Source organism: Pinus tabuliformis, chromosome 7 (assembly GCF_031772625.1).
Source record: "Pinus tabuliformis cultivar Carrire ecotype Pingquan chromosome 7, CPIR1, whole genome shotgun sequence".
Lineage (NCBI taxonomy): Eukaryota > Viridiplantae > Streptophyta > Pinopsida > Pinales > Pinaceae > Pinus > Pinus tabuliformis.
Genome location: NC_142293.1, coordinates 771489198 through 771504883, shown reverse-complemented (window position 1 = coordinate 771504883; position 15686 = coordinate 771489198). Strand labels below are relative to the sequence as shown.

At 35.8% G+C, this 15686-nt stretch overlaps 1 protein-coding gene across 1 annotated transcript; it reads right to left on the bottom strand.

Annotated features, from left to right (window-relative positions):
• Positions 1–1999: 1999 nt before the first annotated feature.
• On the bottom strand, positions 2000–3808 carry LOC149249854 (protein S-acyltransferase 18-like). The gene is made up of 6 exons (XM_089453502.1): positions 3797–3808; positions 3582–3653; positions 3011–3139; positions 2807–2887; positions 2469–2639; positions 2000–2371 (listed from the first exon to the last, which is right to left on the bottom strand). The coding sequence occupies exons 1-6, from the start codon at positions 3806–3808 to the stop codon at positions 2000–2002; spliced, it is 837 nt and encodes a 278-aa protein (XP_089309628.1).
• Positions 3809–15686: the final 11878 nt, after the last annotated feature.

Below are 15686 nucleotides of genomic sequence, written 5' to 3'. Positions count from 1 at the left end.
TTTCCTTTGCTTATCCCTCATCCTGAGATTTTTTTGCCTTATATACAAAGTAATGCTTGTACTGAGCTCCCTCCCACCATATAAATATTTAATTAATTTTCCGGGCATTGTCGTTCTGCAAACGCTTTTGGGTAGTTTTTGAGAACATGCCCAATTTCATAGCACGCTCTGTAATGAAAATATACATTTTCATAGTCGATCTTTTGAGCCCATGCATAATTTGGAGCAAATAGATTAATTTTAGCAGCTAAACCCTTGCTGAAATCCATATCCACACAAATTCGTGCATAAATATTTTTATAATACAATTTTTGTGCTTGATTGCAACAATCAAATTTTCCTAATGCATTTCCAATAGAGGATAACATTAAGGGATTCCAAACATCCAAACGAAGATTTAGAAGCCTAACCCAAATAGAAGATGAGAAAATAGATGTTGATACCAGATCAAAAGTGAGAGTCTAAGGCTACAAAAAAATGCCAACGCTGCCCCAAACCCAGGGCCTGGAATCACAAAATTTATGCTTGTCTTTGGCATTATCAAAAGCAACAACAAAGAAACCCTGAGCTAGAGGATAAATGGTTAGATCTTCTGAAAATAAGGGTTTCCAGGATTCAACGATCCACTTGTGTAGATTAGATTAACACGGTCAAAACCCATTAAATATGCATACTAACCCTTTATCTAAAAAAAAAAATCATCATCAAAAGCTTCTTGATCCACACCAATATTTGGGGTCAGAGCTTCTTGAACAACCAAAAGAACATATCCAACTTTCAGTATGACACTATACAAAACATAGGCCTAAGTTGTCATTGTTTCAACAAATTTCTTCTCTAGGTCTCCATAATTCAACATGGATCAAGAAAATGCAAAAACTCTAGACGCCACTCATGTCATGGGGAAAATATAAAATTGAAGATATTCATATTTTAACATATGGTTATTTTTATAGCTGTCGAAGACAAAGCTATATTGTTTTTGGTTTTTGATCAAAAAGCTTCAATTTTAATTAAAACCAAAATTTGCTTCAAATTTTTCATAATATTTTTCAAAATTTTATATTAAAATGAATATTTGAAAATAGAAAATTATTTTTTTAACTTTTTTACAAATAAAATTTCTATTTTTAAATTGGTTGTTGACAATTTTTATGTGGTTTAAAACATATTAATCATGATTTTTATTTTTTTTAGACTAATAATTACACCTAACAAAAATTTAATAGTTGTTGTGCTTGTAGGAACAATTGTCATTTATGCAGACATAATCTCTAGCTAAAAAATCTCACTTCAATTTTATTTTGAAGCTGTAAATTCATGCCAACCATGTGGAGGAGACGCTCAAGTCCATTATTATTACGTTGGATCATCAATATCATCCTTAGTTTCACAACATTCCTAGGTAACAACATGTAGGATATGTACACTGACAAACAATCACATTGGTAAGAATTACTATCATCATCATGTATCAACCCATGTTTGCCTAATTACCCAGTGCTAATCCCACATGCTCCATGAATCCATATATATTTGTTTGAAATTTTGTTGTTGCATAATCTGTTGTGGGGGTAAGTATAAATAGATTAAACGATTAGTATCCATCCGATTAAGATTAATTTTTATATTTCTATATTTTTCTTTAGATTTTAGGTCATTCATAAGATTATCAACTTATAATCATTAAATATACCAAGAACACATCAATTTTTTATTTATTTTTTATTTATTTTTTATTTATTTTTTTATTTTTTTTATTTTAACAAGGGCAACTGCGTAGCGGTAGTCCCTGTCGTATTGCCAATAAACACTAAACAATTATAAAATGAGTATTTAGGAGTTTGGACCAGTTTTGTGCTTAGTTTCGCACAATGTCAATTAAGTTTTTATGAAATTGCAGTCACCGGTAATCTAAAGAATGGTTATATTGTGGTTTAAAGCCAAGCTATTGTAGATAATTCCTAGTTTTTATTTATATGTGAGTAACTCTATTCCTTTATGAAGGACTGATGGATGGACCACATTTTCTTTCCAAAGGCATAGGCAGTAACAATGGTGGTCCATCTGATGATGTTTTAAGTTCATTTTTGGTATTCACAATAGTATCACCCTGTTTGGTGCTGACCCTACTATTATTAGTATCAGTACTGTCTGTAAACGCCCCACTGTCAACTATTGATGAGCTCTTGAACTGCTTGAACACAGATGATCTTCCTCTAGCCCTCTCTGTAGCTTTCAATGCTTCCTCTGTGGTCAACTTTATCAGTCTCCAAGCACTGATACTTGTCTTAAGTTGTTTTGGGGATTTAGGCAAATTAGATTCCAAATCATGCCCGAGAGATAAGCATCTTGACTCTATGGAATCTTCCTGTTTCATCCATTCCAAAGCAATAATTGTATCAATAAACAGGAAACCGCGTAATTTCCGCAAGTGAATTCAACACAAACTAGAGAAGAATGATAACCTTGTAGAGGCATTTGAATCTCGTGAGAAAATTAGACTTTGGTGATGCACTGCCAAAACTTTCTTCTGAGATAGTTGGAGATGAGGGTTCGCTCAGATCGGATTCATCCAAGAAATCTTCCGTGTTGCATTCTTCTCTCATGGCTAGAATGTAGTCATATGTTCTGATTCCCTGCCAAATATATGTCAAGTTATTATATTCTAAAATGACCTTTGCAAAATTCAGCAGCTGCTTTTCAGCTTAAAATTAAATGAAAATTACTTAAATATATAGTCTTTACACCCTATCTGTGCATTCCATAATCTAGGAATCTCATTATGTAATCTTCACACACATACCTTCTTTATTAGGACTATGTGGAAGAAAAAAAGTTCCCCAAGGGCTGCACAAGCATACACTGAAACTACAGTAAGGAAAGCCTGCGCCCAGATAAGAGGCTTAATTAGTATAAATTTTAATAGTTATTCTATTGCTCAATAAACCAATAAAACTGTTGTCATTCAAACTGAAAGAAAAAGCATCATTAATGAGAAGAATTTTACCACAATAACTCCTAAAGCCCCTCTCGGGAATCCATTTCCAAACCTAAACTCAAGTTCATGAATGATGTCTCTTCTATTTGCAAAGCAACGAATAAATACAACTAGTCCTGCACCTCCCTCCAGTATAAGCTGAAAATGGACACCACATACACGATGAAACTCCAATCCAGATAATGAATCAAGGTGCTGAAAGTTTGGCTATCAAGAAAGGGACGTCTAGCATATTCCAAACCTATACTGAATCCACAGAAACCATTCTAACCATGGGCACTCTGCGCGTTTGACCTCTGGAAAACCAGATATGCCTGTGTTCAACTAGCCCATTTTAGTCAAAAATTCGATCGTTTTTGAGCTATTGGTCTACGGTCATAGCAAAGCTTATTTGAGAAATTTAGGAAGCATGCATGAGGTTTTGAAACACTTCGGAGTCTGAAGTAGCATGTACCATTTTAGGAAAAGAAAGGAAAAACAAAATCCATTTAACCTCATTCATGAAGCAAAAGTTGTTCCAGTACAGTATAATCCAGTTTATCCTAGATCAAGTGCCATTGCATGAATTTCCTTCACTCACCATAATGAGGATTGAAGCCATAAGAAGCATGAAAGTAGTGTAATTCCTCCTTCCAACACAGTTGTTGAGCCACTACAAAACAGAGAACAAAATTCTCATCAAAGCCAACGATATATCATATATTAATACAAAATGTTACAGAACTTATATGAGCTATACAATTCAAGCCAAGTACAATTACACCTAGTACAATTAGAAAATAAGAAAACCCTAACCTCTGTTCTCATTTTCGTATCTCTCAAAACTAACATGACTATATTGAGATCTTAATAGAGTATCGAATTTACCCGGCAATGGAAGTTGTGGTGGACTAAAGAAATCAAAGAAGCTTTCAAGCCGTAATGGGCTTTTCATTTATGGATCCTTTCTTTGCTTCTCCTTAATCAAATTTTGTGTTATATTTTTTCACAGATAACTTGGGTAGAGTGCATGTAAACATGACATTGAAACTTGGCATGAAGTACTGACATCGAGTGCATCGACACCTTAATCGAGTACAGGCAAAGAGCCCTCACTTGGCCCAGAGTATAACACTGAAACATGAGCAAGGTTCTGGAATAGTGGCACTTGGACAAAAAAACAAAGTAACAAATGTAAAGCATGCAGCTCTGAGCACATTTTTTATTTTTAAGAATTAGCCATTATTAAATTAAATGAAGGAATTCGTAATCAACTCGCCACTACTCACTCAAATTTGGAAAATAATATTAATAATCAACTTACTAAGAGTCATACGAATTTGGAAAATAATATTAATAACAAATAAAGTAAGAAATATGATAAATGTAAAACTTTATTCCCAAGCATGTGGGGCAGCGCATGTAAGTGCAGGTGTCCAGGAGATCCAACTAACGTGGACCAGCATGCAAGTGCAGGTGTCCGGGAGATCCAACTACCGTGGACCACCTGCATGCATTACACGCGCTATTGCATAACCGTTTGGATAGTCTCCAAGAGAGCCACGAGCCATCCATACTCATCTTGCTTGTAACAACTGTGTGGCCTGTAAGAAATGTGTCCAAAGAAATGTTGTCACATGTAACAAATGCATCGCCTCATCTTGCTTGTAACAACTGCGTGGCCTGTAAGAAATGTGTCCAAAGAAATGTTGTCACATGTAACAAATGCATCGCCTGTAAGAACGGAGGAGATATAGCATCATCGCCTAACAAATGAATGCAAATTCATAAGAATAAATGACGAGATATAGCTTCATATGCCACCCTTTGCCAGAGCCTTCCACTTTGAACTAAATAGGTGCATGTAGATGAATGGGTATGGGAATGTGAGAATGTGAAAATATAAGAATGCGGCACTGTGGAATCTAGGAAATGCCACCGCGGCTCCTCAGTTTATAGATCAGAGAGGGTATTTTTAAGTAAGAGTAAAATCCATTTAAGAGGAGGATTCTTGCCCTCACAAGAGAAGCAAATTTATTGAACAAAAATAGATTCACAGAGGATCTTGCCTACCTGACAGGGAAGCTTCCCGGACCCTCTACAGTGCTCCAGAGGCCTTTTCTTCAGGGACGTCCGTGGATTTACAAACTAAAAGTATGTCATTGCTGCATGCAGACCGAAGATATGCTTTTGCATATATCTTCCCATTTAAACGTTGCTGGATCATTTTGTTTGCAGTTGTTGGATCAGTTTGCTGCTGCTGCAAACAAACTGAAGGCATGCTTTTACATATATTCAGTTTGTTTTTATTATTATAAATTTTAGACATTACATAATTAAAATAAAAAGAGCGACCATTTGGTTCAGCCCATTTTGAATACGAAAGTAATAATTAGAGAGAGTAATTTAATATTTCTATTTATGATCGATAGAAGCCTTTTTTTATCTCCACAAAGGCCTCCACGAAACACTGGCACAGGGCATTCGCGTCGATGTAGGCCTTTTGAGCCATCACTTCCATCTTAACCGTGTCCATATAGCTCACAATGAACACAGACAGTGACTGCATAAACAAATTACATATTTACATCTGTTGAAGCGGGAAGAATATGTTTGAATCTCTATCAATCAAATAATGTTCCAAATGATTGAACTTGAAACAATATACCCAAAAATATAGAAATCTACAAGCTACTGTGCTACTGCTTTGATTTCAAGCAAAAATACTAGAATATGGGTAAAGGAACCTGAGCAGTCTGTTTACTTACTTGAGGTGCACCGGATACAAAGAAAGAAAAGCTTTTGATTGGATTCCCATCCATGGCTATCTTCTCCATGGGGCCAATCATATTTGATATCACTATCGTTGTATTGGCAATATTATTGTATAAATATCTAGAAATCGCCTGTACCAACCGTATAATGAATGAGAATCCAAAATCGTTGCAGACAATAACGAGTTTTGGGTAATGGGGATGTTACATATACCTGCGGTCCGGTCCTTTTAATCTTGCAAGGCATCTCAGAATTCCAACATTTCGGCTTGTCACTTGGATGGGCTTCTACTTCATTTGGAGATTGAAACTACCCTTTCAAGCTTAGCTGCTGGTAGCTGCCTTCTGCGGAGAATTGATAGCCCAAAGCCCATGTTGAACCACTCTCCCAGCCGTACCTCGTTGTCCAACACTGTAAAGAAACTCAGGACACTTACCACATTTGTAAGTGACACTTGTGGTCCATGCAAATGTGTTGGCATGTCACAATAAAACGTGTTGACGTCTTGCAATATCGGAAAACATTGGTTAAATGGATCAGTACGGCGTATAATCAATCGGTCCCGGCAATAAGACCTCGAACACAAAACTTTGGATAAAACAAAAAAAACGACGAAATGTTTATTTAAAACATTGGTTAAATGGTTCGGTACGCCTAAATTAATATGAAATGGATCGATATCGATCGCTATAGTCCCATGCTGAGGCAAGGACTAATAACAATTTTGACTAAGTATGAAATTATGAAACTAAAGTTGAGCGTGAGATTATTTAACAATTTTCTTAAGAATAAATAATTATTTAATGTTGATAAAAAATCGAATCCTATATAGCTACTGGATTCCACATGTTACGATTAACTAAAAAAATATTTTTTAGTTAATTACAATAATTTTTAAGTTCAGCAGATGAAAAATTTTAAAATTGTTTATTGTTGCATATCTGCCCGATTTAAAGAATGTATTTTATATATTGAAATCGTTTTATATCAACAAAAATATATTTTAAATAGTTATATATTGGAGTTCAAAATCAAAATTAGTGGTGAACAAGATTGAGAGTCTTATGTATGAGGAGAAGAGTAGAGTGTCAATTGCCAAATTATTAATAATTAATGGAATTTTTGATTTTTTTAATAAATTAGTTGTATTTAGTTATTGTATTTACTTGTAATTATGAGAAATGTATTTATTTATATGTTTATCGGACATTGATATTTTTTAATTATATATATATATATATATATATATATATTTGATTAATTATTTTATTTTTATTTATTTATAGATATTTAATTATTTAAAAATAGTTAAATATAATTTATAATTAATTATATAAAATGAAAAATATTTAATTGTTTATATAAATTTATAATTTTAAAATAATATTATAATTATAATTATTTAATATTATGAACTATATTAATTTTTGTTGGATTGTGTTATATTTTTTCCACGACTAGCCCATGTAGTTAACCGGGGGTTAGAAAGGGGGCGGAGCCCCCCTTTCGTTGCGCCGATTGTGTAGCAAGGGGAGTCACAGGGGGTTTGAGGGGTGCAGGTAACCCCACTCTATGGGGTCCGAGGTAGCGCTATAGAAAATTTTGGTTTTGGACCCTATGTTAGGTTGGGCGGACCTACCTATGGTTTTGTGCATGATTTTCGAACATGGTTTTAGACGCGATGGTTTTCGGTCCATGGTATTGGATGCTTCGGCATGTATAAATATGTATTGTAAACATTGAAAGGAAAATAATTAAAAATCACGCTGGTAGTCCTGGTTTTCGGATCTAGGGGAAAATCTCTGTGTATATGTGTTATGCTCTCGCATTGTTTATTTTTTGTGTTTTAGAATTCGTATGCAGGTCATTTCTGTACGGGGTTAAAACCTACATTTGGTATCAAAGCTATTTTGGCTTCAAGTGGACGCCTTTGTTGCTGAGGGGTTTTGTTTAGGCCTGTGGTAGACCCTGTTCAGTGGGAGATTTGCGAGATTGATTCTGGTGGTGAAAAAAGATGGCGAGCAGTGGAAAGATAGAGATCGAGAAATTTAATGGTCAGAGTTTTGAGTTGTGGAAACTCAAGATGGAGGATCTGTGGTGGATAAAGATCAGTAGATCACGGTAGATCCGGGTACTAAACCAACGGGAGTGTCCGATGAAGAATGGAAGAAGTTGGATCAGAAGGCAAAGAGCACAATACGATTGTGTGTCTCAGATTCAGTATTGTTGAATGTATCAAGGGAAGCTATGATGAAGGCTTTGTGGGACAAGTTAGGGACTTTGTATGAATTTAAGTCTTTGGTGAATAAACTGTTCCTACGGAAAAAGCTGTATAACCTGAGGATGAAAGATGGAGACTCGATGACAGAGCATCTGAATGCATTTAATACTGTGGTAAGTCAGTTATCGTCTGTTGATATCAAAATTTCAGATGAAGATAAGTGCATTAGTTTGTTGTGTTCTCTACCAGACTCGTGGGATAGTCTGGTTATTGCAATAGGTAGCAATGCAACTGCCTTGCAGTTTGATGAAATAGTCTCATCTTTGCTGACGGAGGAGATGAGACGGAAAAATATGGAGAGCCAGAATGGTGATGCCTTGCCTGTACGAGGATGGTCCGAGAACAGAAACAAAAATAAATCATCGAGTGGGAGGTCTAAATCTAGAGGGAGATCTAAATCTCCGGGAAAACCTATAAAGGTGGTGTGCTGGAAATGCGGAAAGGAAGGGCACTACAAAAGGGACTGTAAATCTAAAGCTCCTGATTAAGGAAAGGGATCTGATGATGCTCCTTCTGCAGAGGCGAAAACCACCTCAGATGAAGGTGGGTATGTGTACTTGGTTTCTTCAAGTACACATGTAGATCATGAGGCATGGTTGATTGACTCAGGTGCATCCTTTCACTTCACTCCCCATAGAGAGTGGTTCTACGAGTATGAGAAATATGATGGTGGTGATGTTTTCTTGGGGATGACAGGAAGGCTAGAATCGTTGGTCGCGGAAAAGTAAAGTTGAAGTTGCGAGGTGGAAGGGTTAGAACACTTCCGGGTGTTCTGCATATTCCTGCATTAGCCAGAAATATGATTTTTGTAAGGAAGCTGGATGATGCAGGTGTAAAAATAGTGTTCGAGAAGGATGCCTGCAAGATGGTTCGGGGAGCATTGGTATTGATGCGGGGAGTTTGGATTGGAACTTTGTACAAGCTGCAAGGTAGCACTGTTGTTGATGGGTGCAATAGCTTTGTGATTCCTGAAAGTGGAGCAGAAAATCTAGTGGTCTCTGGAGAGAAGACCATGTTGTGGCATCAAAGGCTTGGACATATTGGAGAGAAAGGCCTTTAAATACTTCATGGTAAAGGTATGGTAGAAGGTATGACTAATAGCTCTCTGGATTTTGATTTCTGTGAAAATTGTGTATATGGGAAGCAGAATCTGGTGAGTTTCCCCTCTGGTGGTAAGAGGGCAAAACATATATTAGAACTTGTGCACAGTGATGTGTTTGGACCTGTGAAGGTTCCATAACTGGGTAAGTCTGTGTACTATGTATCATTTATAAATGACTTCTCAATGAATGTATGGATATATTTTCTTAAGAAGAAATCTGAAGTCTTTGATAGGTTTAAAGAATTTAAAGCTCTGGTGGAAAACCAGACAGAGAAGAAGATAAAAGTGTTGAGGATAGATAATGGTGGAGAGTTTTGCAGTAAGGAATTTGAAGAATTCTGTAAGAAGTGTGGTATAGCACGGCAAAAGACTACTCCATATACACCTCAGCAAAATGGGGTTGCAGAAAGAATGAACAAGACGTTGATGGAAAGGGAAAGAACCATGCTCAGTGGTGTTGGGTTACGAGAGGAATTCTGGGCAAAGGCGGTGGAAACAACATGTTACTTGGTCAACAGATCACCTTCATCATCGTTGGAGGATAAGACTCCACAAGAGGTATGGACTGGTAAGAAACCCTCTCTTTCACATCTGAGGGTATTTAGATGTGATGCATATGTACATGTTCCAAAGGAGAAACGAACCAAGTTGGATAGTAAATCTGAAAAGTGCATCTTTATGGGTATAAGGATGGTTTAAAGGGTTATAAGCTTTGGAAACCAGTGACAAGGAAGGTTGTGTACAGCCGAGATGTGGTGTTCATAGAGGTAAAAGATGTTATTAAACATGAAGTCCAAACAAAGGAACCTGAGAAGATAGAGTTTGAGCTAAAGGAGGAAGAATTAGAATCTACAGCAAAGGAGGAATCAAAAGATGAAGAACCACAAACTCCAGGTGTGAGAAGATCAGTTCGAGAAAGAAAGCAGCCAGAAATGTATAGTCCATTTGATTTCTGTTCAAATTTTTCTTTATCTATTACTGATGATGATCCCAGAACTGTGAAGGAAGCGGTAGATTTAGAGGATGGAAAACTCTGGAAAGAGGCCATGGTTGATGAAATGGCATCTTTGCACTAAAATGAGGCTTGGGATCTGGTGGAGTTGCCGGCTGGAAGGAAACCCATTGGCATCAAATGGGTGTTCAAGAAGAAGACAAATGCAGAACGAAAGGTGGAGAAATACAAAGCTCGGTTGGTAGCAAAAGGTTATTCCCAGGTGCCAGGAATTGATTTTGGTGATATTTTTTCTCTTGTTGCCAAGGTAACTTCTATTAGATTACTTTTATTTGTTGCTGCTGCTTTTGATTTTGAGGTAGAACAGATGGATGTGAAGACAACATTTCTTCACGGGGATCTGGAAGAGGAGATCTACATGAAGCAACCTGAAGGCTTTACGGTGAAGGGTAAGAAATAACTGGTATGAAAGTTAAAGAAGTCTTTGTATGGGTTAAAACAGTCACCAAGGATGTGGTATCAGAAATTTGATACATTTATACGGGGACTTGGCTTCACCAGAAGCAAAGCAGATCACTATGTGTATTTTAAATTAATTGGTGACCGTGTTATTTATCTGGTCTTGTATGTGGATGATATGTTGCTAGTTGGAAATGACAAATAAATTATCCAGGATTTGAAGGCCCAATTGTCCTCCAAATTCGACATGAAAGTGCTGCAAACTATATTTTGGGCATGGAAATTAAAAGAGATCGGGCAAAGACGAAGCTCTGATTAAACCAGAGGAAGTATGTCGAGACAATATTGCAGAGGTTTAATATGCAGGATAGTAAACCGGTGAAGGTTCCTATTCCTATAAGTGTAAAGTTATCTGCAGAACAGTGTCCCAAGACACAAGAAGAGGAAGAGGATATGTCCCGTGTTCCATATGCAAGTGCAATCGGTAGCCTGATGTATGTGATGGTCTGTACTAGACCGTACATTACACATGCAGTGGGAGTATTGAGTAGGTTTATGTCAAAACTAGGGAAGGAGCATTGGACAGCAGTGAAGCAGGTTTTTAGGTATTTGCGTGGCACTAGTGATTATGGTTTGTGCACTAGTGATTATGGTTTGTGCTACCAAGGAAGACTAGGATTGGACAGAGTTTTGGATATCCATGGCTTTGTTGATGCAGACTGGGTTGGAGATTTGGATCAGAGAAGATCTACAAGTGAGTATGTGTTTAACCTATTTGGAGGTGCAGTCAGTTGGATGAGTAAGAAACAATCTGTAGTGGCGCTATCAACTACAAAGGCAGAATACATGGTAGCCACTCATGCAAGCAAGGAAGTAGTTTGGTTGCAGAGATTGTGTTCAAGTATGTGGTTAGTAGAAGGAGCTATAAGGATAGGTTGTGATAGCCAAAGTGTAATTTTCTTGGCAAAGAACCCTGCTTACCATTCAAAGACAAAGCACATTGATGTTCAGTATCACTTTGTGAGGGATATGATAGAAGACAAAAAGTTGTTGCTGGTAAAGGTGGACACTTTGAAGAATACTGCAGATGCATTGAAAAAATCTATGAGCTCTGAGAAGTTCTCTTAGTGTAGAGAAGCAATGGGCATTGCAGGGCTGGATGAATGACTAAGCTCTCTTGTGGCCCCCTGTGGAAAGAAAACAACAAGTGGGAGAATGTTGGGTTGTGTTATATTCTTTCCATGACTAGCCCACATAGTTAACCGGGGGGTTAGAAGGGGAGCGGAACCCCCCCTTTCTTGCGCTGATTGCATAGCGGGGGGAGTCACAAGGGGTTTGAGGGGTGAAAAATTTTGGTTTTGGACCCAATGTTAAGTTGGGCAAACCTACCTGTGGTTTTGTGCATGATTTTCGCACATGGTTTTCGGTCCATGGTATTGGATGCTTCGACATGTATAAATATGTATTGTAAACATTGACAGGAAAATAATGAAAAATCAAGCTGGTAGTCCCGGTTTTGGGATCCAGGGGAAAATCTTTGTGTATATGTGTTATGCTCTCGCATTGTTTATTTTCTGTGTTTTAGAATTCGTATGCAGGTAATTTCTATACGAGGTTAAAGCCTACAATTTTAGTTCTTTTGATTGTAATTATAAATTATTTTAATTATTTAATCATATGAATTTTAATTATTTAATTAATATTGTAATTCAAAATTAAAAAATATAATTAATTCTTATATTTGAAAATCAATATGACAATATGACAATCAACAAACCCAAGGGATTAATATTATGAAATTTTTGAATAATATTATACCCTAGGAGTATGATCCCTTATATTAAAAAAACCAAAGGGATCGATATTATAAACCCAGGGGATTAATACTAAAAACCCAGGGGAATAATATTAAACCCAAGGTACATAAAGTTCCTTAAGATAAACATTATAAACTATAAAAAAAATATGGTTGCCGATGGTTTACCATGGTTGATTTTCATATTGACACAATCTTTGTAAAAATGTGACATTAGACCTTCGTTGACCATGGTTGTCACATTGTGACAAAGATTGTTTGAACATAAAAATGAATTGTGGACAACCATTGTCAACCATGGTCCAATGTCACATTGCGACAAATATTGTCTCAATATGAAAATCAACGATGGTCAACCATGGTTGAGCATGGTCAGTTATGGTCATCCATGGTTAATCATGGTGAATTATGGCCAACCATGGTTAACCATGGTCTAACATTGTATTGTGAGAAAGATTGTCTCAATATGGAATTAAATCATGGTCAACCATGATCACAATTTGACAAAGATTGTCTTATGGTCCAATGTCACATTATGAAAACCATGGTTAACCATGGTCAATGATGGTCCAAGGTCGCATTGTCACAAATATTGTATCAATATGAAAATCAACCATCATAAACCATGGTTAACCATGTTTATTTAAGGGTTATAATATTTATATTAGGATTTATATACCTTGGCTTTATAGTATTAATCCCTTGGGTTTAATATTATGCCCATGGGCTTATAATCTCTTAGGTTTATATTATTAATCCCATGGGTTTATAATATCGATCCCTTGGGTTTAAAAGGGTTCATATTCCTATGGTATAATATTATTCATAAGGTATATGATATTATTCCTCAGGTTTAATATAAATTTCTTGGGTTTATAATTATGGTCAACTATGGTCCAACGTCACATTGTGGCAAAGCTTGTCTCAATATGAAAAAGAACCATGGTCAAACATGGTCCAATGTCACATTGTGACAAAGATTATCTCAATATGGAAATCAATCATGGTCAACCATGGTCCAATGCCGCTTTTTGACAAAGATTGTCTCAATACGAAAATCAATCATTGTCAATTATGGTTCATCGTCGCATTATGACAAAGATTGTGTCAATATGAAAATCAACCATGTTCAACCATGGTCATTCATGGTCAATAATCATGGTCACATTGTGTGAAAGATTGTCTTTATGTGAAAATGAACCATGGACAACCATTGTCAACCATTGTCAACCATGGTCAATCATGTTCAACCATAGTCAACCATGTTCAACCATGGTCCAACATCACATTGTGACAAAAATTGTCTAAATATGGAAATCAATCATGCTCAACCATGGTGCAACGTTGCATTTTCACAAACATTGTCTCAATACGAAAAACAATCATCGTCAACTATGGTCCAACGTCGCATTATGACAAAGATTGTGCCAATATGAAAATCAACCATGGTCAACCTTGTTTATTTTAGGGTTTTTATTATTTATCTTAAGGTTTATATAAATTGGGTTTATAATTTTAATCCCTCGGGTTTATAAGCCCTTGGGGTTTTAGTATTAATCCCAAGGGTTTATTATTCCTTTGGGTTTATAATGTCAATTCCTTAGGTTTATGGTTAACCATGGTCCAATGTTGCATTGTGAGAAATGTTGTTTCAGTATGTAAATCAACCATGGCCAACCATGTTTACTTTAGCGTATATAATATTTATCATAGGGTTTATATACCTTGGTTTATAATATTTATGTTAGGGTTTATCATAGGGTTTCCTCAATATGAAAATAAATCATGTTCAACCATGGTTGAACGTCTGGTTGAACGTCACGTTGTGACAAAGATCGTCTCTATATGGAAATCAACCATGGTCATCCATGGTTCGATAGGCGTATATGAAACGCATATACAACCACATTTATAAATCAACCATGGTCAACTAGGTACATTTATTAATCATGATCATTACATTGTCTTAATAAGAGAATTAATCATGGTCAACCATTGTCTAACATCATATTGTGACAAAGATTATATTTATATGTAAATCAACCATGGTCAACCATGTTTATTATAGAGTTTATAATATTTATCATAGGTTTTATATGCCTTGGTTTATAATATTTATCTTAGTGTTTATCATAGGATTTTCTCGATATGAAAATCAATCGTGGTCAACCATGGTCACATTGAGTGAAATATTGTCTTTATATGAAAATGAACCATGGAAAACCATCGTCAACCATGGCCAAATGTCACATTGTGACAAAGATTGTCTTAATATGGAAATCAATCATGCTCAACCATGGTGCAACATCACATTTTGATAGAGATTATCTCAATATGAAAAACAATTATCATCAACTATGACAAAGATTATGTCAATATGAAAATAAACCATGGTCGACCTTGTTTATTTTAGGGTTTATAATATTTATCTTAGGGTTTATATATATTAGGTTTATAAAATTAATCCATTGGGTTTAATATTATTACCTTGGGGTTTTGGTATTAATCCCTTGGGTTTATGGTCAACCACGGTCCAATGTCGCATTGTGAGAAATATTGTCTCAATATGTCAATCAACCATGGTCAACCATGTTTACTTCAACGTATATAATATTTATCATAAGGTTTATATACCTTGGTTTATCATAGGATTTCCTTGATATGAAAATAAATCATGTTTAACCATGGTCGAACGTCACATTGTGACAAAGGTTGTATCTATATGGAAATAAACCACGATCCACCATGGTCCGATAGGCATATATGAAACACATATATAACCACATTTGGAAATCAACCATGGTCAACTAGGTATGTTTATTAATCATGATCATTACATTGTCTCAATATGAGAATTAATCATGGTTAACCATAGTGAACCATGGTCCAACATCATATTGTGACAAAGATTGTCTCAATATGTAAATCAACCATGGTCAACCATGTTTATTTTAGAATTTATAATATTTATGATAGGGTGTATATAACTTGGTTTATAATATTTATCTTAGTGTTTATCATAAGATTTTCTCAATATGAAAATCAATCTTGGTCAACCATGGTCGCATTATGTGAAAGGTTGTCTTTATATCAAAATGAACCATGGACAACCATTTTCAACCATCTTTAACCATGGTGAATCATGTTCAACCATGGTCCAATGTCACATTGTGACAAACATTGTCTCAATATGGAAATCAATCATGCTCAACCATGGTGCAACACCACATTTTGACATATATAATATTTATCATAGGGTTTATATACCTTGGTTTATAATATTTATCTTAGGGTTTATCATTGGATTTTCTTGATATGAAA

Excerpts from the sequence above, each read along its gene's own strand:
- LOC149249854 (XM_089453502.1), bottom strand. Across the intron at positions 2,640-2,806 it reads ACATAGTCCTAATAAAGAAG|GGAATCAGAACATATGACTA; the intron begins GTATGTGTGTGA and ends TATATTTGGCAG. Across the intron at positions 2,372-2,468 it reads GATTCAAATGCCTCTACAAG|GAAGATTCCATAGAGTCAAG; the intron begins GTTATCATTCTT and ends TGGATGAAACAG.